At 55.9% G+C, this 23,674-nt stretch overlaps 1 protein-coding gene across 1 annotated transcript in view; it reads left to right on the top strand.

Moving 5' to 3' along the window:
• SND1 (staphylococcal nuclease and tudor domain containing 1) overlaps nt 1-23,674 on the top strand; it is a 475,599-nt gene that overhangs the window by 194,743 nt on the left and 257,182 nt on the right. Inside the window, exon 12 of the mRNA XM_045027292.1 lies at nt 12,092-12,192. Coding sequence (XP_044883227.1) covers nt 12,092-12,192 — 101 coding nt within the window. The remainder of the gene's footprint in view (nt 1-12,091; nt 12,193-23,674) is intronic.

The raw sequence follows: 23,674 nt of genomic DNA, 5'->3' as shown, positions 1-23,674 counted from the left end.
CGGGGCTATATATACATGGCGCAGTGGCGCCACTCTGGCGGGGGCCCTGCCGCGAGCCGCTAAGGGAGAAAGTTTAGACACTCGTGCACGCGGCACGCGCACACCTAATGTGGAATGGATGTGAACAACACCTCTCGAAGAACAACAGTTACGAAAAGGTAAGTAACTGTTCTCTACTGAGGCTGCCATGCAAAAAGAAAAGAGCCCAGCGTAATCCCTGGCTGAATCTGTAGGGCGGCCAGAGAGCCCAGCTTGCTTGTGAAGGAAACACGCTTGCTCTGGAGTCACGCTGTCCATTGTCAGAACAGGGACGTGCTTTGACAAGCTTGCCCCGTTGCTGGGAACATGCTGTCCCCTGGGACTAGCTACAAGGGACCTGGAAACCTGAGCGTGTGAGACCGTGAAAGCTGCCGCAGGAGGTAGGGCACAGGAATGGCCATGCCGCAGTACAGCAAACTGCTGGCACAGCCGTTGGCCCACACCTGCCTGCGCCGGAGCTCCTTGGGCGCTCTTGGTCGTGGTTTAGCCAAGCGCACTCAGGCAAGCTCTGCTGTGGGCATCAGCGATGTCAGCTCTTGTAGGGCCAGCTCAGCACTTGGCAGGTGCGAGTGCCCTGGAAAGGGGTGGGCACCTGGGCTTCCATGGCAACATTCCTGCAGTGCCAGAGGATGTAGCGGCTCGTGCACTGGCTTTCCTGCTGACGTTCCAGGACTGGGAAACGCAGCCGCCTCCTGCATGCGGCGTGCTGGCGAGACCCCTTTCTGGTGTCTGAGTGGGACTTCGAACCCCACTGTCCCCAGCAAACCCAGCCCAGGGCTTGCGTTCGTCCCAGTGCATGCTGGGGGACAGCTGGTGTTCAGGTGCTGGGCAGATGCTTGTGCAGTGTGGCTGTTACAGCTGATCCTTGACTGCAGAGTCCTTGTGCATCGATTCTGGGGTGCTCAGTAGCCTGGGCACTAAGCTTTGCTACCTCTTTAGTCCAGCCAGGTCCAGATCACCGCAACCGCTCTCCCTTCACCACCAGGCGGTTCTGCTCAGCACTCTCCCCAGCAGCTCTGTCCCTGCCTCTCACCCTATTTCAGCTGGAGCTCACCAAGAACTCGAGCCCCCATTTCTCCAGCCTCTAAGGCACAAGCTTCAGTGACTTGGCTGAGTCCGGGGCCAAGAGAGAAGCCCGTGTTCTCAGTGGGGGTGCGTAGGCTCGTAAGCAAGGAAACAGCACTGGGGCGGGGAGGGAGGGGGCCGTGATGCAGGATGGCTGGGTGGGAGGAGGTGCAGATGGCAGGGGGTGGGTAGGCGGCTGGCACACCAGACCGGCTCCTCTGTAATTACTGACGGTAGTGCCTGTAGACAGTGAGTTGTCCTCTCTTCCTCAAACTTCCAATAACTCTTCATTCTTTACGTTAAAAATGCTAGTCTGAGGGGAGAGATGTCCCTCTGAGAGCTGGGGCTCTCTTCTCTGCTGCAGGCCCAGCGGGCTCTCTGACGTGTCTGCCCGTGCCATGGGTCAGCTTCAGCCTGGCCCCGTGGCTCAGCGTGCTGGTGGTACGTTGTCACTCCTCCCTGGAACGTGCTGCTCTTGCCTCAGTCAGGTCCATCTTGGGGGTAGGGAGTTTAGACCCCAGCCCTGGAGCTCCCTCCTTTTCCCCAGCCAGCTCCAAACTGAAACCCCCTCCAGCCGTCTCCTCCAGCCTTTGTCCAGTTTCCCGGGCAGAAGGTGTCACCTGGCCCCAACCCCTTCTTGGCTCAGGTATCATCCCTCAAGTGAAGTCAAACCCTGATACCCCATCACCAATGCAGACAGTACCTGCAAAATTCCCACGCAACATCCCCAGGTCAATCCTTCCCGCTCCCTATTCCGTCACACCTCCCGCCGGTGGTTGGGCTGTGCTCCGACAGCAGCATTGCCACGGCCACGGTGGAGCCCGGGATGGGAGAAGGGTTTCGGGAGAGTGGGGATGCTGCAGCCTCGGCAAGCCTGGTAACACATAACCCATCTCTGTGGGGAGAGGGCTGCCGCCTCCTTTCCCCCCTATTCCGCACTCAGCCTGAGCTGCCTTGGAAACGGGAGCAGCTCCCAAAGGCTCTGTGACCCCAGGCTGGTGAACTCCGGCTGCATGTTAATTAGCTTGGCTTGTCCTTATGGGAGCCCAGCCAGAGCCAGCCATTGAACAGGGCACATGCCCCCTCCCTTGGTAACGGGGGGTTAGCAAGCCCCTTACTTTAATGCAGTGACTCGGGTCCCCTGCCAGAAATTCTTTATGTAAACTTCTTGGTGCATTATTCCCGCCTCTGTCCTTGTAAAACGCTGATGGGATGGAGCACACTGCAGAGGCTGGAGGACATGGCTCCCCTCCTCCAGTCCGTGCTGACTTTTCCTCTTCCCGCAGAGTGCAGGCAGCTCATTAATCAGGCCCACAAATTCCCTTGGTCGGGGGGAGGGTCTGGTTTCTTTGTAATAATCCCAGTAGAGTGCTTGGGCGCCAGGCAAGGGAGGGTGACACTGAGCACGCGGGCTGTACAAAGGCAAACCGATCTCTGTGTAGTGCCATTCTTCTCGGGGCTGGATCTCCTCCAGGGAGGAGAACTGCCCGAGTGATTTAATTCACACTGACTGCAGCTGACCTTGGAAACTTGCCGGTAGACGACTGCTATCGACACTGGCTGTAGAGCGGAGCGAGTCCAGGGCTGGTGGGTGGGATGGATCTGGGGCAGGGGAGGAGGGGGATGGTAAATGGATGCCTTGGTGTGACCACTGGCTCTGTTAGCAGGGAGCCGTGTGTGTGTGGTGTGACCAGGCCACATGCCGAGTGCGTGGCGCTGACAGGTCACTCCTTGAACTGGCCATGTGGTGGTGAATGCACATCCAGGTCCTGGGAAGTGAGCTGGGAACACCTGTGTGCGAAGACGTTCCCTTGCTTCTAAGGACACGGATTGCACACAGCGTCTGCCCCTCTGGATTCTGTTTGATCCTTCGGCTTTAAGTGCTGTCACGGAGTCCCCGGGCGCTGCTCTGGAACTGCTCCCCACCAAGCCAGGCAGGACTCTGGGGAGCCTCCTCTCCCTCGGAGCAGACTGTCTCCAGGGCAAGCAGCTCCCACGGCTTCACCTCCTGGGTCTCTCCTTGGAGCATTCAGCATCCTCTGCCCCTCCGTGCGCTTCCCCCAGCGAGTCCACCCCGGCGGGGTCCTGGGGAAACCACAGGGTCCTGCCCCCCCACTGCACAGTCAGACGTGACTCTCAGCCAGCCAGTAACACAGAGGTTTATTCGATGACAGGAGCAGGGGCTAACACAGAGCTTGTAGGTACCGCGAACGGGACCCTTCAGCTGGGTCCATCTTGGGGAGCAGAGAGCCAGACACCCACGTCTGCACTCACTCCTCGTCCCCAGCCAGCTCCAAACTGACTCCTGCTCCAGCCCCTCCTCCTCCTCTGGGCTTTGTTCCTTTCCCAGGCCAGGAGGTCACCTGATCTTTGTCTCCAACACCTTTAGCATCCCCTTGCTGGGGGGAAGGGTCCAGGCCATTAGTTGCCAGGAGATGGAGTGTCGGCCATTTATGTGCAGTGGCCCTTTGCTCTGCAACACACTCACCCTCTAGAGACTTAAGAAATGCATAGGGAAAACTGAGGCACCCACACAGTATTCAGAGGAAACATTAAGAACAGTCCCACTTCATCACAAGTGCCATGTGCATAGGCCCAAGCCCGCTACGGGGGAGCTGGCCACACGTCTGTGCTCGGACTGACAAGCACATCGGCTTTTGTTTCCATCAAGTGTTTCTCTCCATCAAATATTTAGCAAAGCGCAGGTCTGCTGGGTGACGGGAATGGCTACTTACGGGAATGCTTGGGGTCAGGTGGAGCCAGCTGACAGCCTCCTGTGCTCGGGCTGCCGCAGGCTCTGCATTTAGATAGGCCGTCCTCTGAACCGTGCGCTCAGCCCCTTCCTGACGCTACTGTACCATTAGCCCATTGTATGGCTGCTTCGGGAGGGCAGGTGCCGTGGGGACTTGGCTTGCTGGGATTCATGGGACCTGCCTCTGACATCCATCTCTCTGCCACTTTCCCCATCTGTAAAATGGGGATAACGTCGCAGGAAGTGAAGTTAAACTCAAGACTGATGTGTTGCGAAGATGGGGTGCTCAGAGGCCGTGGCGAGTGGTGGAGGCTATCTAAGCACCTGGGGAGTCGGGCCTCTGCTTTGAACTGCAGAGGGGGGTGTCCACGTGGATCGTATTTCCCTCTTACATCGCTTGGTTTGGCTTGTAAGTGCTTCAGGGCAGAGGCCATGTCCTTGCTGTAACTGTTCATTATAGGATACTACTAATGATCTGGTGGGTTCTTTAAATGTACCTGATGAGAACTGTGAAGGCAGGAATCCTCCCTGCTCGAGCACTTCTGCGCCTCTCAAGCTGGTGATCCATTGATGAGACTGGAACGTGGCTGAAGTTGACACTAAGCTGGGAGGAGTGGTAGATACGCTGGAGGGTAGGCACAGGATACAGAGGATCCTAGACAAATTAGAGGATTGGGCCAAAAGAAACCTGATGAGGTTCAACAAGGACAAGTGCAGAGTCCTGCACTTAGGACGGAAGAATCCCACACACTGCTACAGGCTAGGGACCGAATGTCTAGGCAGCAGTTCTGCAGAAAAGGACCTAGGGGTTACAGTGGACGAGAAGCTGGATATGAGTCAGCAGTGTGCCCTTGTTGCCAAGAAGGCTAATGGCATTTTGGGCTGTATAAGTAGGGGCATTGCCAGCAGATCGAGGGATGTGATCATTCCCCTCTTCGATATTGGTGAGGCCTCATCTGGATACTGTGTCCAGTTTTGGGCACTGCTCTACAAGAAGGATGTGGAAAAATTGGAAAGAGTCCAGTGGAGGGCAACAAAAATGATTAGGGGGTTGGAGCACATGACTTCTGAGGAGAGGCTGAGGGAACTGGGATTGTTTAGTCTGCAGAAGAGAAGAGTGAGGGGGGATTTGATAGCTGCTTTCAACTACCTGAAAGGGGGGGAGTTCCAAAGAGGATGGATCTAGACTGTTCTCAGAGGTAGCAGATGACAGAAGAAGGAGTAATAGTCTCAAGTTGCAGTGGGGGAGGTCTAGGTTGATTATTAGGAAACACTATTTCACTAGGAGGGTGGTGAAGCACTGGAATGGGTTACCTAGGGAGGTGGTGGAATCTCCTTCCTTAGAGGTTTTTAAGGTCAGGCTTGACAAAGCCCTGGCTGGGATGGTTTAGTTGGGGATTGGTCCTGCTTTGAGCAGGGGGTGGGACTAGATACCTCCTGAGATCCCTTCCAACCCTGATCTTCTATGATTCTGTGATTTTAAGTTAGAATGATCCTTCCGAGGGGAAGAGGGGGGAGTGGAACACCGCTCAGGGTGTGAGATAAACAGCCAGCCTAGGTAAATGAAGCCATTAGCTCAGTGAAGGTTGTATGGATGACTCAGGCCAATGTATCCTGAAGAGAGTGCAGCAAAGTGCACCCCCGAGGGGCTTGAAAGGAGGGAAGATCTGCTCACAGCCACAGCTGTAGGGCTGATCTAACACTGCCATGTCCTCTGGGCCATGGGTCAATGCATGAGCCCTCCCCTTTGGAGACCTAGGTGCAGACTCTTTCAGTAACAGGTGCTACAAACCAGAGGGCCCACCATGCCCCATGGTGTCTCTCGCAGTCTAGCACCACTAGCAGTCTCTGCTTTAGAGAGGCCTTTGGTAGCCAGCAGGCTGCATGGGGCTGGCGTGTTGGGGGAATTCAGGGCTTGGGGGGCTGTTGGGCAGGATTGAGGGACTTCTGCAAAACTGGAGGGGTGCATAGGGCTGGACTAGCAGGGGGGCGGCAGGTTGGGATTGAGGGGCACTAGCAGGGCTTGGATAGTCGGGGTGCTGTGAGTCAGGATCAGAGGGGATTGAGTGGTAACCTGGCTATACGCCGGTTGCCCAATGGGGTCCCTCGAGGACTGGGTGTGAATGAGAACGGGGCAGATGCTGAGGTCTGAGATACAGGTTTGTGTTCCCTCAGTGTCGTTTGCCTGGGTGCCAAGAAGTGACAGTTCCCAGTGGTGAGAGAATGAAGGCAAATCTATGGCCTGGCTGTAGGGAACTAACAGGAACGGGACAAACACGTAGGGTTTAATTTCTGGTTTGTAGCTTCCTCCTGCTGCTGTAACGTTGCTGGCTGCTGTTCTTGGATCCCCTTTGGGGTTCTTTGATACGTCTCTTCAGAACTGCAATGTTATGGGATGTTCAGTAATAGCGTAATAGGCGCGTTCCTAGCACCTCTCCTCTCCAGAGCTCGGTGTGTTGCAAACACGAACCCGTAGTGCCCCGGGGAGGTGGGTAAATGCGATCGTGTAATCGCCGTTTCTGTCAGAGCAGCTGAGTGGTGTTCAGCCCAGTGATGGCGGGCGACTGAATCAGACCGTCAGTGGTTGCCAAAGGCTATGCTGCAAGTCAGTGACCGCCAAGAATGCGATCCCAGCTCTCCTGACTGCTAAACCCAGGCTCGGTCTACTAGAGCAGTGGTTCTCAAGCAGGGGGACGTGCAGAGCTCTTTCAGGGGGGCGTCAGCTCAGCTAGAGATTTGCCTAGTTTTACAACAGGCTACAGAAAAAGCACTAGCGAAGTCAGTACCAACTAAAATTTCAGACAGACAATGACTTGTTTATACTGCTCTACATACTAAACACTGAAATGTAGGTACAGTATTTATATTCCAGTTGATTTGTTTTATAGTTCTGTGGTAAAGAGGAGAAAGTCAGCAATTGTTCAGTACTAATGTGCTGGGACACTTCTGTATTTTTATGTCTGATTTTGTCAGCAAGTAGTTTCTAAGTGAGGTGTAACTTGGGGGTATGCCGGACAAATCCGCCTCCAGAAAGGGTGGAGAGCCACTGTGCTAAACCACACACTGGGTCTTGCCCATGTTTTTCTCAGCTGTGCTGGTCGTGCCATGCTGCAGTTTTCCCCCGCCCTGATGCTATGGCAATGGCATAGCCGTTGCTGCTTCAAGTAGTGTCCCTAGGGTGCTCCACTGGAGGGCTGCAGGCAAACCTACCGGGGAGCACCCTGGGGACACGCACCTCGAAGAACCATGGTTACTGCACAAGGTAACTTCTTGTTGCTTCGGGTGCTGTTGGGTCAGTGGGGTAGAACATTTCAGCCATCACCAACAGTGCTCCATGACTTGTTGGCTTGTCACGTCAGCCTCCTTAATATCGGCTGTGTGGTGTTTGCAGTCACTGGCCCTTGGGGCCCTTTCAGACATGCCAAGCCTGAGGAGAAAACACGGAAATGGGCTTGGTTTTGGCTTAATTGGCTTGTGAGTTGCTTGTTGGCTAGTTTTTGGCTTGTATCTTGTTGCTTCTTTGTTTTGATCGGCTCCCGGCAAGCAGGAGCAAGGGAGAGTCGGGTGCACAGCGGGCCCAGCACAGGTCCAGACTGCACGCCGGGGGGGGTCTAGTCACGTAGAGTGGGGGGGGTTCTTAGGGACTGGCTTGTTCTGAAATGGGATTAGTTGGGATTTTGGCTTATTGTGAAAGTCGGGGGGCTTATTTACCGCATGAAAGTTGTCAACGGTGGGTCCTTTCCACCTTTGGGCTCAATGCTTTGGCTGCATTTTTTAGTGGGTAAGTAAAATAGGAATTAGATTGTCACATCCCTGCCTCTGAAAGTGGCACCAGGAAGGAAGCGGCGTCAGCCTGGATGCTAACTGTTTTGAGTCCTATCAGATTGAATGTGTAGGGAATTTGTGGGGTGTTTTCTCGGGGGTGGTGGTGGATTTTGCTAAGAGAAATGAAGAATTTAACCACTCTGGCCTAGTACAGACGGGTGGCATGTCAGCTTTCCCAGGGCACCTGAACCTGCTGGCCAGGGCAGATGCCACTATTCATGCCACCTTGTTGTGATACTTCGCATGGCTAGTGAACCTCAGGCCACACCTCAGCCACCATGCTCCTTCCCCCATTTTAGATTTGAACCTGCGTCTTGAGGTGTGAAATGCAATGACCCTTTGTGCTGCTGACCACCTTACCCTGGTACGTACGCAGCACCCCATGCATGGCCATGGCCGTGTGCTGGAGCATGCATGGGAGGTGAGCATGCCTTCGAATCAGGTCTTGGGTCAGCTGCCTGGCCCCATCTTTAGTCAAAAGCTATTGCCTGCTTCTGCTCAAGGCATCTCCGAAATGAGCTGCTCCTTGCTGCTGAGAGAAACCCTGGGCGAGTTTGAATTTCCTAACTTCCCTTTCCAAATAATCATTCCTCCCCCCCCCCCCCCCCCAGAGTTATGACAGTCGTTTCACCAGAAGGCATTACTTTAACCTCCCCCCTTAATTGGCTCTTCCCTGACAGAGTTCCCTCTTGTTGCTTCCCAGACACGATTAGCTCTGTTGTACGAGCGAGTGAGCTGGTGGCAGGAGGCTTTGACTGAGTCGTACCTTTTTGCATTTTTATGCTCCTTTAAAACGCAAGGCTTGTAAAGAGCCGACAGTTGAAAGGGCTTTAAAGACACTCTTGTAACATTGATGAACTTGACGCCTGTCTGTCTCCTGCTCCCTTTTGACTTGATCAGTCGAGGCTGAAAGCGGAACGAAGGTGCTAGCTCGCAGTACAAGGTGTAAGAGAGGAAAAAACCCTACCTTGGGGAAAAATAAAGTGATGTACAAAAGATTCCTGCTGCTGGCTGGCTGTAGAGCACAGCGGAAGCAGCACTCAGCAATCTCCTTGGTGGGAGCTCTCCCGTCTAGCTCCGTTGGGTGGGCAGGGTGAGTAGCAAGGCTTTCTGTCCCCCCCGATGAGGGAGAAGAGCTGTACGCTCCATGAAGTCCACTGGAGACTCGGCTATTGCTGATCGTCTGTGTGCAAGGTGCCCAGATGCTGCAGCGAGGGAACCCTAGGGCAGAGAGATGGCTTAGCCATGTGGGCGTATGAGACACTTGGAGCTCCATGGGGTGGTGACCTACCAAGGGAGACCTAGTACTGGACCCTGTCAGCGCCTGTCTCCCCACTTCTGCTGCCTGATTGCTTCCTCCCTGCCTCCCACTGTGACACTTTCTTCCTCCCTAGAACCAACTGCTTCTCTCCCAAGAAAGCAGTCCTGGGAAAGCACACCTTAGAGTGCGATCTGCCAGGCCCCACACCCCGCAGGTGACGAAACACAGGCCAGGCCTGTTCCTCGGCTGAAACTTGGAGCCCCCACCACTGCCTCTTGATTACAGTTAGGGGGCTGCCAGCCCAGGCTGTAGCTGAGAGCTGCTGCCTCTTTCCGAGGGAGCCACGGCCCGCCCTGTTTAAGGCTGGGTGGGCTGGAGCCCATCCCCAGAGCCAATTGACCGGCAAGGCGGGTTGCAGCGTGTGAGAAGGGGCCGCATCCCACTCAGGAGGCTGCAGCAATTCTGCCTTGGGCTGTGAAAGACCTGGGTCTCAGGTCAGCTCCAGGGCCTTGTCCGCATTGGGAATGTCTGGCTCTCCGCTGGGGGAGTAGCGCTGGTGCAGTCTCAGTGTGGGCACTCACTGATCATAGGATCTCAGGGTTGGAAGGGACCTCAGGAGATCATCTAGTCCAACCCCCTGCTCAAAGCAGGACCAATCCCCCATTACATCATCCAACAGATTTTTGCCCCATACCCCTAAATGGCCCCCTCAAGCATTGAACTCTCAACCCTGGCTTTAGCTGGCCAATGCTCAAACCACTGAGCTATCCCTCCCCCCCATGATACGCATGGCATGGCTGTGCCATTCCCACACCACAGCTGCTGCCTTCGCTGCTGGAAAATGGTGGGTCTGAACTCTGCTAGCAGGAGCAAGTCTCACAGGAGCTGGGAAATCCAAGCCCGGCAAGGCAGATTGCTTGATGCTGACACCCTCTCCTATCTCCATCCCCCAATTACTGGAGTAACCTCGGCTTTATCTGGATTAAGTGGCAGTTAGAAAGTTGGGAAGTAAATTTTTGGAGTAAGCAAAGCAGCCGGATTAAGTTGTATTTAGATAGAAATGTAGCTGTTGGCATGAATTAGGTAACAGGCTTTGTTCAAACACTTCAGCCCTTCAGTTGAAATTCCCCTAGGCCTTCTTGTGCTGCCCTTTCTACTGCAGTCGGGACTTGCTGGTCAAACTCCCCGGTACCTGTCCCACTGCATCGTGCAGAGCTAGCGAATGAGTCGGAGTCTGTTGCATTTGTTTGAAAATTGGGGGCCAAGCTGACCAAAAGGGGCCCATCTAACTCGACACTGTGGAACTTCTGTTCCCCCGTCTCATCAGACAGTGCCAAGGGGGCATTCAGCACAACTGAAGGGAGGGCCGTTCAAAACGGAAAAGAAGATGCTTTGTCGTACAATGTTTGGCTTGCGGAGCTCCCTGCTACAGGAAGTTAAATCCAGGAAGTTAGCGAGGTTCAAAGGCGTTTTGGACAGTGTCTAGATAACATCATCCAGAGTTGTTGTAGCTAAAGCTGTAAAGAGAGTTTGGGAAGGGGGAGAGCCCCTGTTCCGGGGTTCAAACCAATCTCTATTCCAGTTTGGGATGAGACCTTCATGGGGAGGGCAGATTATCCCCCATCTGTCCCCCTTCCTCTGGGTGTCAATGACAGGATGCAGGACTAGATGGGCCTCTGGGGTCTGATGATCTCGCAATTCCCATGGAACGGGGCCTGCTTTTCAGAAAGTGCCGAGAACGGCCCTGGGAAGAGCAGGCGCCTTTAATGCATCAAAGTTGGGCAGCCAAGGCCAAGAGTCACTCTTGAAAATGTAGCCGCCTAAACTCTGCACTCAGGATCTCCCACCTGTTCCTTCCACTTGGGCTTTCCTCCCTGTATAAACCACCTCGGGTTAGCTGACTTCCTCAGCTGTGGCTCCGCCACACTGGTGCATCACCCGTAGACTTCTTGAAAGGGAACATCTGAGCTCTTTACCATGAACAGCGGCATCCCTGCAGGGGTGACTTAGATTGTAGGGAAGGCGCATGGGGCAGGAACAGCTCCCCCTGCCCTGGCCACCGGAGCCTCTGGAGGGTAAAAATTGGCCCTGTGCAGAGAGCTCAGCCCAAAGAGATTTGTATCGTGCGGTCACTAGGAGATGATGGCCAGCGGCTTTGATCCTGGGAAGCCAAGGCTGGCCATCCGGGCCTGTCTGTACTGGGAGACTAAGGGTGGAGGTGTGGCCCCGGCAAAGTCAGTGTTGTCGCTGATGCCGCAGGGCCAGGGGTTTTCACCCATTGTGTGTGTTAACAGCCAACACGATTCAAAGCCCAGTGTAGACCGGGCAGGTTGTAGGTTATACGGCTCAACTGGTCAAGGTGGACCCTGGTGGGGAGCCTAGACTACGAACTGCTAAGGTACCACTCGCTCTGTCTGCAGCAGGACTATAGCAACCACGTTTTACAAACGCCCTTGTCTAGTGTGGACAAACACTAGCCGGCTAACTCCAGATGTGCGGGTCTGAACTGAATGCTAATGACAGTACAATACTGTCCAAGGTGGATGTTGGTTTATATATTTAATTGGCATCCAAAGGGGTGTTTGGGATTTTCCCAAACAATGATTTGTGGCTGGTTCTCAGCACCCCACTGATGTGCCACCATCTCTGCCAGCTGCCCGCCTGTGCCATTGGCAGCAGCAGGACTAAGAGCTCTGTCTAGTTTGTGTAAAATTATAGGCATGGCCTTGGTTGCCCATTGGGTCTCCATGTTGTGCTAGGCTGCGGCTGGTGCCCTGCTGCGTCTCGTGTGCGTTTGGGAGTGAGAAGCAGCGAAGTGGGGTCAGTCCTGCTCTCTCAGCCCAAACGCTGGAGCTGCGCTTTCCATGTTCTCTGCCATTGTCTCCTGCTGGCCTGTCAGATGTTACACTTGTAACTCCCCGCCCTGGCTAGCGTTACTTGGGAAGTGCATGCTTTGATTGGATGGGGTATTTGGGAGCCTGTAGTTGGTTCTGGGTGTGGGCAGGGGGCTCTCTTGTGAAAGGAAGGTCACATTCAGAGAGCCCCTGAGCAGTGTGGGTGCAGAGGCCCCTTCGCCCTGGGCTCGTTCTGTTGTTACCATGTGCTCTGGTGGTTTATGAAGTCTCAGACCTAGCTGCCTTCTCTTGCAGGTGAACGTCACTGTGGACTACATCAGACCTGCCAGCACCGCCACGGAGACTGTACCTGCCTTCTCGGAGCGAACCTGTGCCACCGTTGCCATTGGAGGCATGTGAGTATCAACCTCCGCAGGCTGGGAACCCCGGGCTGGCTAGCTCTGAGCATGAGCACAGAGTTAGCAGCATCCAGCCACAGCTGAGTGTGATGATCATACCTGGCATTTCTGGTTTTCACTTTATGCTGCAGATGGCACCAAGTGCTGCTGCTTGGATGTTTCGGTGTGGAAGCCCAAGTCCACATGACAAATGTGTGTCCACGCCCCTGAGCAACGTAGTTCTACCACCTAACCCCCGCGGTAAATGCAGACGAGCCCCAAGTCCTTGCGGCTTTTAGCTTTTCGGCATCTGTTGTGTCTCGGGCAGTAGCCCTCGCTGGGCTAGGCTCCGTCACCCTTGTGGTGAGTGCGAATACAAGCAGGGGATGTGCCCCAGCTCCGCGTTTTTCCTACTGTGACTATTGGCAAGAATCTCCTGCCCGTGCTTAGCCCGGTCAGTCTGCAAAGCCCTTTGCATGTATTACTTCCCCCCCGCCTCGTGGTGGTTCAGTGTCCTCGGGCCCATTTCAGACGGGGAATCACAGGGAGAAAGCAGATGTGACTCGCCCTCCATCCCTAAGGGAGTCACTGGCACCGCTGGGGTTAAAGCTTGTGGCTTCTGGCTCCCAGTCCTGCACACACTGGCCATCCGCCCAAACTGCTGGTGTTTTACAAACAACGTCAAGGGGCCGTGCAGCTCTGAGGCCCCTGTGCTCAGATGCACGGGCTGGCCTCCCCCTGCCTCCTGCTGCTCTTTCCGACTCTTCTTTCCATCAAATGATTTACACATTATTTAACAGCTGCTCGAGTGCTTCCGAGCCAGGCAGCTGTGGGCAGCTGTGCCTGCAGCCAGAGCCTGGCTCGGTCTGTCATGCTCACCCGTGGCCCTTCGCTGGGCTGCTCTAGGACCCATGTGTTGCCTGAGGGGCTGAGGTGCTGCTCAGATGTGGACACCCCCGGGGCTGCTGTCTCCACTGGCTCTTGCCATACCCATGGGCAGGAATAGTGCCCGAAGCCTGACACAGCTTAGGGGGTGCTGAGGGCACTGGGGGGAGGAGAGACTCCAAGGGCAGTTCTGAGCCCGTCGCTCTGGGATTTATTGACCGGGGGTGCTCAGGAAGCACCAGATCACTGCGGGTCCCTGGACTGTTGGGATTCCCAGCAGGGCCTGGTTATTGGAGAGAGTTGGCTTATCCCCTCCCGCCCAGAGCAGCTAGCTCATTACCCCCCCGTCGCAGAGCTGACAGTACCTGGCTGCCATGTGTCTCTGGGTGGCTTGCAGCCGTTTAGTGCAGGCTGCTGCCAGTCAGTGCAGGTGTCTGCAGCCTCTGGATGGCACGGGAGGGCCCCAGGCGCTCGGTGCCTGCAGCCAAACACTCCCGTGCCGACTCCGCTCTGGCCTGTGCATGGGATGGGTGTACACGCTCCCTTCCCCCAGCCCCTGGTAGCCATGGCGGGGTGGTTGTAGGATGGAAAGAGCTTCCTTCTGGCTGTTTGGGTGGTTGTGTCCTTAGTGTTGGGCTCTGTGTCTGGGGGCACTGCCCCAGGCCTTTCTTCCCAGCGGCTAGTTTGGAAAGCACCCCGAGTGCTTTGGGGTGTGCCCTTGGTTTTCAGTCCGACGGCAGGTCTGGGCTTCAAACGCGGCCTTGGCGCGGGTCTGCCGCTGCAGCACTGTAATGGAGACGCTCTAAGTCAGCGGGGAGAGCTTCTCCCGCCGGCCTCGTTACTCCCCTCCTGTGAAAGGCTGAAGCGGTGTCGCTGGGAGACGCTCTCCTGCGGACACAGCACTGTCTGCACTGGTGCTGAGGTCGGTGTCGCTGCGTCACTGGGTGTGTGGTGTTCCCCCCACCGAGGGACGTAGTTATAGCGGAATAGTTTTGTAATGCAGACCAGGGCCAAGCCGACACTCTGGAGCTGTGTCGCTGGGGGGCCCTGCTGAGCGGAAGCCACAGGTCTGCTAGTTATCGAGCTTGAGTCTAATGACGGCACTTGTGGCCGTGCCCTTCAGCCAGGCTTGTAACGCCTGCTCCAGGCTCCAGCAGGCCCTGGGGGCAGCAGCCTGTGGACGGTGCACTGTTAATGTGTAGCCCATGGGCCTTGGCACCAGGCGGGGAGGGGATGGCTCAGAGGGCTGATGCCGAGATATGGAGCCTTGTGCCTCGGGCTTGCTGGCTGGACTCTGTCCGGGAGGGGGGCTGGCTGGTCTGAGTCGAAGGGTTCGGTCTAGTTCCTAGGGGACAGACAAAAATCTACAGGCATCTAAGTGCCCCATGCCAGCCCCTCCCTTGAGCCCCCGTAATGGCAGAAGGACAAAGGGTTGAAAGGGCCATAGAGACTGACCTCCTCTCACCCCAGGGGAGGTCAGTCAGGGCTGGGCCCGCCTGCTGGGAGGAGGAGGAGGTGGTGTCCCTGGTTTCTTGGGAGACCCTGGGGGCAGCGTTCGTGTGGCACTTACTGTGTGTCGGGCCTGCGACGTGCCAGGCGCTTTGTGGGTGTTGGGCTGGTGTGGTCCCCAGCCTGATGAGCTGGGTGGCAGGAGGAGGGTGCTGGGTGTCTGTCCTTGTCCCTGCCCCTTGGGTTTGACTGGGTCACAGTGGGGGAGCAGGAGTTACAGTTCCTCAGATGTAGTGGGGAGAATTGGCCTGGTCCCGACTGGCTATGTCCCACCGGGACGATGCGGGTGGCTGGAAAGTTGGTATCCCATGAGCCCTGCTCCCCAGGGGAAGACGGATCATTTCATAGCGGCTTGGCCTGATGCTGGCGTTTGCTTCCTCCTGCATCGGAACTGCTGACATGCGATGGCCTGTGGGGCTGCTGCAGGTAGTGGTGCCATCCAGGGGGCTCCTTCTGCCACTCTGTGCCCCGCTCAGCACCGTGGTGTCCCACTGCCTTCTGGGGCACTCTGCACAGCCCCTGTGCACTCCCCACTGCAGGTTTCCAGCTTTCTCTCTGCATCCCTTAGGGGGCGCTGCTCTAACGAGCTGCAGTCATAGTATGAGCCGCAGCATCGCTGGGCAGTAGCTAGAGGCAAATTCCCTTGCCCCACGTCTCAGGGTGCCGGTGACTGGGAGAGCGAAGGGCTGCCCTTCCCCTGGTCGGTGGCCATGCTGCAGGCAGAGGCTCAGTCAAGGCAGCTGTTTCTCTCCCACCTGACTCCTGCAGCCCCAAGGTGGCTCTCGAGCCCCCAGTCTCTGGGGCTGGCTTGTGACACGTAAAGGGCCATCCCGCTTGCTCTGATACAACCGTGGCAGCATTAGCATAAAGGGCGTTTGAGAGCCAGGGCGGCCTGCGGCGAGCGCCCGTCAAGGTGAGATTTATCGCTCGCGCTGTGCGCTGCGAATGAAGCGTGTGCGGCTGGTTTGAGACGAGGGGACGCTGGCTCAGCGAGGGAAGGAAGGGCTCGGAGTGGGTCTTGAGTTACCTGGCTGACTGGGTGTGCTGGCCAGCAGCAGCACTCAGTTGGTAAGTAGTGTTTACGTGTCCATTGCAGAGGCCTGGCTGGAATGGGGGAGGCTAGGCGGGTGGCAAAGCCCAGCTGCCTCCCGCAGTGCGGGGCAGCGTAGCTCCCGCTTGCTAACATGCTGTCTGGTCTCGCTTTAAATCCTCCCACTGGTGGGGCCTGTATCACTTCGGCTCGCAGTCAGGGCTGTTCCTTGCCTTAATTCCATCGCATTGCTCCCAGCTATGACCTCCATGCAGCTCCGCAATTGCTCCTCTCCACCCGCTGCAGGGCTGGCCGCTCCTGGACTGTTTATAGCCCCACTGGGCTGGCTTAGCTCTTTTGATCTCTCCCCTTTGTTCCTGCGTTCTGTGCCTCTTCTCTGAACTCCCTGCAGCTCTTCAATATACTTCTGGCAGCGCGGTGCCCGGAGCTGAATGGAGTGTTATGGGCCTGGGGCACCAATGTCAGGACTTGGAGGGACACTGGTCAGGATCGGGCACGTACACGGGTTACACCAAAGATAAAAGTACCCCCCCACCAAGGACTGTCCGCCTCTGGATTAGGGCTTGAGCCAAGTGCTGGGGTGGGGGAGGACACAACAGCCGGCCCCAGGAAGGCTGTCCCTGCTCACCACTGTAGGATCTTGCACCTTAGAATCATAGAATCATAGAATCTCAGGGTTGGAAGGGACCTCAGGAGGTCATCTAGTCCAACCCCCTGCTCAAAGCAGGACCAAACCCAACTAAATCATCCCAGCCAGGGCTTTGTCAAGCCTGACCTTAAAAACCTCTAAGGAAGGAGATTCCACTACCTCCCTAGGTAACCCATTCCAGTTCTTCACCACCCTACTAGTGAAAAAGTTTTTCCTAATATCCAACCTAAACCTCCCCCTCTGCAACTTGAGACCATTACTCCTTGTTCTGTCATCTTCTACCACTGAGAACAGTCTAGATCCATCCTCTTTGGAACCCCCTTTCAGGTAGTTGAAAGCAGCTATCAAATCCCCCCCGCCATTCTTCTCTTCTGCAGACTAAACAATCCCAGTTCCCTCAGCCTCTCCTCATAAGTCATGTGCTCCAGCCCCCTAATCATTTTTGTTGCCCTCCGCTGGACTCTCTCCAATTTATCCACATCCTTTTTGTAGTGTGGGGCCCAAAACTGGACACAGTACTCCAAATGAGGCCTCACCAGTGCTGAGTAGAGGGGAATGATCACATCCCTTGATCTGCTGGAAATGCCCCTACTTATACAACCCAAAATGCCATTAGCCTTCTTGGCAACAAGGGCACACTGTTGACTCATATTCAGCTTTTCGTCCACCGTAACCCCTAGGTCCTTTTCTGCAGAACTGCTACCCAGCCATTCGGTCCCTAGTCTGTAGCAGTGCATGGGATTCTTCCGTCCTAAGTGCAGGACTCTGCACTTGTCCTTGTTGAACCTCATCAGATTTCTTTTGGCCCAATCCTCTAATTTGTCTAGGTCCCTCTGTATCCTATCCCTACCCTCCAGCGTATCTACCACTCCTCCCAGTTTAGTGTCATCTGCAAACTTGCTAAGGGTGCAGTCCACACCATCCTCCAGATCGTTAATGAAGATATTGAACAAAACGGGCCCCAGCACCGACCCTTGGGGCACTCCATTTGATACCGGCTGCCATCTAGACATGGAACCATTGATCACTACCCGTTGAGCCCGACCATCTAGCCAGTTTTCTATCCACCTTACCGTCCATTCATCCAGCCCAACGTCCATTCATCCAGCCCAACCTTCTTCTGAAACAGCTGGTGCTGGCCACTGAGGGAGACCGGACACTGGGCTGGGTGGACCTGAGCCTGGCACGCCGCATGCTCCTCGCCAGGAAAGGGCCATCTCCGCCCCGCCTGCTGCCATGAATTGCACTGACCTCTTTTCTGGCTGCTGCACCGCAGAGCAAACTCCTGTCTGGCCTCGTCTCCCTTCCCACTATCTCTGGCACTGCCCCACTGAGTGTCTGTGTCCCAGGGAATCCCCCCCGCCCCGCCCCGCTTGCATTTGATTCAAACCCTACCTCCGTCACTGCTTGCCTTGCCCTCCTCAGGGCGGGGCAGGGCTTCTCCCAGTCCAGTAGCTCTGAATTTCATCCATATTCAGCCGTCTCCTTGCCCACTAACGAAGGGGACAGATGATGCCGGCCCGGCACGCTGCAGAGCACCATGTCTGCCTAGTTCGATTGCAGCTCGGCTCGCCCTGCGGTGGGTGATTCTCGCCCAAGGAGCACGTGTCCCTGTTCTGCTGAGGGGTTTCCTCTGTGAGGTTCAGAACTTACTGACTCCTGGGCAGGGGTCGCTGCATGAAACGGTCCCGTCTGTCTCCTAGTGCTGTGGGTGCGTCGTTAGGACTGAGAGGAGGTTCCCCGCAGCCCAAGGCTGGGCTGACCCCCCGTGACGATCGCTGTGCCGGAGAAGAGGTGCTAGTCTAATGGTTTCCGCTTGGTTCCAGCTGACTTCATTATCGTGGTCTGTGTGGAAATCTAATCATTTAGCTGGGAAGGATTTTGGCACATTTTGTAATGGGACATCTGGGACCATGCAAATAGGCTGGAGTCTTCGTCAGTGTTGTTAAACGCAAGGCCTTTTAACTGCGCACAGAGGCAGGCTGCAGGGTACTCTGGATGTGAATGGTTTGTCCGCAGGGCTACTGGGGGAGGAGGGGCTGGGAGGCCAGGACCCAGGCAGAAGGAACAGCTCTCTAGCTTAGTTGTATCCAGTCAGTGCCGCAGCTTTGGCCGTTCATCTGGGTGCAAAGCAAAGCGGAACGTGCATTGGGAGGCCGTTCCTGGGAGGCCGTCTGGCTGCGGCCGGCCGCTGGGGATACAGAATGCTGGAAAGGCCTTGGTGTGGTACCGATCTAGGAGTGGTGGTTGCTCCTTTTCCAGGCTCAGGATTCAGAGGCGCCTGGGTTGGGAGAGAGCGTGATGGACTCCTTAACTTTGATTTAGTTGGGTTTGGTCCTGCTTTGAGCAGGGGGTTGGACTAGATACCTCCTGAGGTCCCTTCCAACCCTAAGATTCTATGATTAACAAGGGATGCAACTTCCCTGGGTTACTCAGATTACCTGAGAGCAGCAAGGTGCCTGTGGCACCTGTGAGGGAGGGGGCCTGTACTGTGGGCACCTGGGGTCACTACAGCACTGCGGGAGGGGAGGCAGCCCTAGGATGGAGGGGGTAGCTGGAGGGTGGTGCTACGCTGGCGTATGGGAGCATCCGCCCAATGAGGATAGGGGTGCTCTGGGGCATTGATGACACGTGGGCTGGGCTTGGGGGGCAGCCACAGGGTGGGAAGGAATAAGAAGAGAAGCTAACCCAACAGTCGCAGAACCCGAACTCCCCCTGCAAGAGCTCAGAGCCTTCCATGCCCTCAAATGCTCTGTCTCTCAAACTGCATCATCACACGAGGTTCCTCTTCCGAGACGCGGCCCCCACGCAGCACCATCTGCTGCTGCGGAGACAGCCAGGCTGTGGGGGGGAGTCTGAAGGACTATCCACTCTAGGGTCAGTCAATATTTATCCGCTCCCACCAGTCCCGCAGTTCCCTCAAGTCAGCTGGAGCTTGTGGGAGTGAATCTCAGGGTGGGACCAGGAGGAGGGCAGGGGGGTGAGGGCTCATCCTCAGCTGCTCTAAATCAAGGGGGCTGCGCTGGTTTCCGCCAGCTGGGGATCTGGCCCACCAGCAGCCGGCACAGAGCTCCCTGCCCAGGGTAGTGGAGAGCTAAAGCAGCCTTGCCAGCCAGCCACACTCGGGGGAGGCCTGTCCATAGAGATGCAGGAACTTTGATCTGCGTGAGCCCTTCCATCCCCGTTTGTGTCCGTATGTCTGGGGCTGAGTGAGCCGTGCAGAGGCCTGTTGGTGGGGCGCTCCCCAGCTGGGCTCCGTGCCGGTGCAGCCTGGGTCGGAAGGAAGCATACCTCTCTGCGTGCTGTCGCCTGCGCTTAATGTCTCCAGCTGCAAATTGCTTTCAAATAACTTCTGAGTTTGATCCCCATTTTGGGAGCGAACCTGACGTGAAATTGCAGAGCTGCTGGTTGTGCTGATTTGTCGGCGCTGCGCGGCGTAATCAGAGAATGGTGAGGGGAGTTGAGCTGAAGGTAGGAGTTGGTTTGAAAGCACATAGCTGCGTGGTAAAAATGGCACCGTGGTGCTGATGGGGCCTGATCCCTGTGTGTGCTCACTCAGCACAGCCAGCGAGCGTCTCTGAGGAGTGTCACTGCTCCTCACTCTCATTAACTGTTTGCTGAGGCAGCGCAGATGCCAGAGCATGGGCTGGGTCCCATAGCCTCGGTGCAGCTACTGGCCACGTTGAATTTTTGTGTTCTGCAGTGCAGCCTGCCGAGCACAGTGGGTTCCTGGCAGTAACTGAAGGTAGAATTTGAGGACATGAGGGTTGTGTAGTTTGGCCTTTAGGTGGCGGGTGTGGGCAGAAAAGAGAACCCAGCTCGGCTCTAGGAGCCAGGGTGTTTGTATCACTGGCGATCTGTAGATTGCAAGGCCAGAAGGGACCATTGTGATCACCTGGTCTGACCCCCGTATGGCCCAGGCCAGAGACCTGCCCCGCAGTAATTCCTAGAGCAGAGCTGTTAGAAAAACATCCCGTCTGGGATGGAGAATCCACCTCGGCCCCTGGTGAATTGTTCCAGTGGTTAATTACTCTCGCTATTAAAAATGTGTATCTTATTTCTGGCATGAATTTGTCTAGCTTCAGTTTCCAGCCTTTGGATCGTGTTAGAGCTTCCTCTGCTAGGCTGAAGAGCCCGTGATCAAATACTTGTCCCCACGTAGGCTGTGCTCAATTCACCCTGAGCCTCCTCTGTGTTACACAGAACAGATTGAGCTCCCTGAGTCTAGCACTGTAAGGCAGGTTTTCTAATCGTTTGATCGTTCTCGTGGCTCTTTGCTGACCCCTCTCCAATTCATCAACCCTCTTTGAATGGTGGCCACCAAAGCTGGACATGGCATTTCCACAGCAGGTGCTGGGAAATGGAAGAGTGTGGGTGGGTGGGTGTCTAAGCGGATTTGCCTGGACTCGTTTGGACAACACAGTGCTTGCGTTGGCACGGGGAATGCAGCCCGTCCTGCATTCGCCTGCCCAGCATGTGGAGGTGCTGTGGCCAGTAGTGCCCCAAGTTTTATCTGCTTTCAGCACTGCCCCCTAAACTTGTTCTGAGCCTGAAACCCCATCCCTCAGAAACAAGCCACCACCATACTGGAAACAACCAGAGACCCTTTCCTACCAGAGACCCTACAATAACACCTGCAGGCAGCTGTGTCTCTCTCTGGGCTCATGCCCATCCTGCTGCCGTACCCTCATCCAGTGCAGGAATTTCAGAGGGGGATGTTGTTTTCAGTCCATCTCAGAGGGGCCGGGGCCAGGATCCCTTAGTGCTCTGCTCTGTCTAGTGTGCTGTGAGCTGTAACACCCCTGGTCATGGGAGTGGAAGAATGGTGCCGTGCCCACCCTCTGTCTAGCGTGGGTAAATGTGTGGGGAGGGAAGGTGAATTACAGGCTTCCTAGCCCTGGGCATCCCTTTAAATCATGGCACCTGGCTTCAAAACTAGGCTGGCACAGGAGAATAGAGCAGAACCCCCTTCGTTGGTCGGAGCTCACTTGTCCCTTAGGGGGAGACTGGCTTGACAGAGATCCCAACCGTGAAGCAAATGCCCTGGTGCGCTCTGCCCTGTGCTCTGAGTTCAGGGTCCTTTCTCCTAGCGCCTCTCATCACCCAAACTTCTACGTCACTTCCAGAGCCTTTGGCCATCCACTGAGACCTTTGTGTAACTGTAAGGACCCCCCGCCTCATCTCCAGCCACACATTGGTCACTAACCAACTTTGGGGCTGGGATACGGACGGCTGGTGTTTGTGCTTAGAGTGACTGTGTTGGTTGGTAGCAGTAGCAGGCCGTTATCCGGCAGGGGCAGTGCAGCACACGTTGCTAATACGCTGCATGTACACAGAAGGGGAACTCGCTCTCTGCAGGTATGTGCAGCTGGGAGTTTGCAGCGGCTAGGCCCCAGGTGGCTTTGATCAGCAAGCACCACTGCTCTGCAGCGGCTCTCGTTTTTTGTTGAGCGCAGGTAAGGTCAGAGGTGTAAATTCTGCTGTCACAACAAGACTCTGCAAGGAGAGAGTCGGCCTAAGGGAAAATTAAATAAATCCAAGGGAATCAGAATGGGCCCTGCCCCCGCCTCCTCCAGATCCGACCCGTGGGTGCAGGAGGGACTTGCAGCCATAGCAGGGCAGCAGTTACCCTGGGAGATGAAGTGGGGGGCCCCTCACGTGCGCTAACTGGAACAGAGCGGCTGTGGGGTGGGCTGTTAGCTGAGTGGTTTTAATAGTACTGTCGGTTAACCATTAAACTCCACCTGAAGACACTGTCAGTGTAGCTGGGGTTCAGGACCGCAGGGAGCACCTGTGTGAGTGTGGCGTTACTGGGCCTTAGCGGAGCTGTCGTCTTTCCACGTTCTATGCTGGCCAGCTGGGTTTGCATTTCCAGTGTGCTGTGTTCGCATGAAGCGTGCCTGGGACCCGCTGGGGCAGGCCCAGCTGCTGCCTTTATTTCTCTCGGAAAGGGTTAAATCGTGTCTGACAGTAACCCCCAAGAGCAGCGTTCTGAGCTGGCAAGTGGGCGCTTGAGGGCTGCTCTACACTACTGCTTAAGTTGATGTAACGTACCTCGCTCGGGTGTGAAAAAGACAACATCCCCCAGCGATGCAAGTTCCAGCGACCTACAGCTGTCCACACTGGCACTATGTCGGCAGGAGAGGCACTCCAGCTTCTTGCGGAGGTGGAGTAATTTTGCTGACGGGAGAGCGCTCTCCCTGCGGCATAGTGCGTCTTCCCCAGACGTGCAGCTGCGCCGATGTAGCGCTGTAGTGCAACGGTGCTCTTTGCTCCCTGGCGCTCTGACAGCCAGGGCGGGGGGTGGGGGGGGAGGACTTTGATGGTTTTTAGGAAGGGCACCTTTCTGGCTGGAAATCGTGTCTGCCGGGGGCGGGGCGGGGAGTTTGCCTCTCACCGTAATCACTGAGAGAGGCCGGAGAGCTGTTAGCTGTACAGAGGTGCTGCCCAGCTTGCAGTACCCCTGTAATTAGCCCCTGTATCCCCCCTCTCCCCCGTTCATTGTTGGGCTGAGCTCAGCCTGCCTCTTGTGTGCTGGGCCTGTACCCTGTCTGCAGCTGAGAGCAGCAACTCTCTGTCCTCCGGCTCAGATTGCAGGGTCAGTGCTGCAGATCAGTGCTGGTTCCTTGTAGCTCTGGGGCCTGTTGTAATGACTGGCCTGTCTGTGCACAGGCAGCCGCTAAATGAGACTGCAGGGAACCATTTGCTTTATCCCCAGTGATGGGCCCAAGTGCTCTAATTACAGGACTGGCAAGGCTGGGCACCTCCCCCAAGTTTGCCTGGCTCCTGAGATCTCCCTGGCTGCCATACGCACAGTGGGGTAAGGGAGAGAACTCCATTGTTTCCTTGTAGACTCCACCGTCTGTCTGTCCGTCTCTTGTTCTATCTAGATTGGAAGCTCTGGGGGCAAGCGCCCTCTCTTGGGTTTGTTTGTCCCGGAGATCTTCCATACACAGTTTAGGAAGGCAGCAGGCCGATCCCTGGTATCAAAAAGATTGAGAAACACTGATCTAGAGCCTTCGTCTCTCTTTCATGACAATGCTTCAGAGCTTAACTTCCCAGAGCACTGGGCAACTCTCCCTCGCTGGTCTGTGCTTGGCAGCCGTAGCGGGCTCTTGGCTGGAGTGGGCCTGAGCATGCGCCTTCGTTCATGTTTCCCAGTGATCTCAACTGCGTTGAGGCTTTGCAGTGTCTCCTGAACCCCCGAGCGGCTTGCGGAGCTCCTGCCCTGGCAGCGTGATGCCCCAAGGAAGGGGGTGGTTGTTTGGTTGGGCCACTATTAACTCCTGCCCACCCAAAATCCATAGCACTGGTGTGTTTTGACACTGAAGGATGCTCTGCCCTGGAGTTCCTTCCAGTGACTCTGGTGCATGGATCTCCCCACCCACAGCTGCTCTGCGGGGCGG

Source organism: Mauremys mutica, chromosome 1, assembly GCF_020497125.1.
Source record: "Mauremys mutica isolate MM-2020 ecotype Southern chromosome 1, ASM2049712v1, whole genome shotgun sequence".
Taxonomy (NCBI): domain Eukaryota; kingdom Metazoa; phylum Chordata; order Testudines; family Geoemydidae; genus Mauremys; species Mauremys mutica.
The sequence above is the reverse complement of the archived record's forward strand: the minus strand, read 5'-3'. Positions and strand labels throughout refer to the sequence as shown.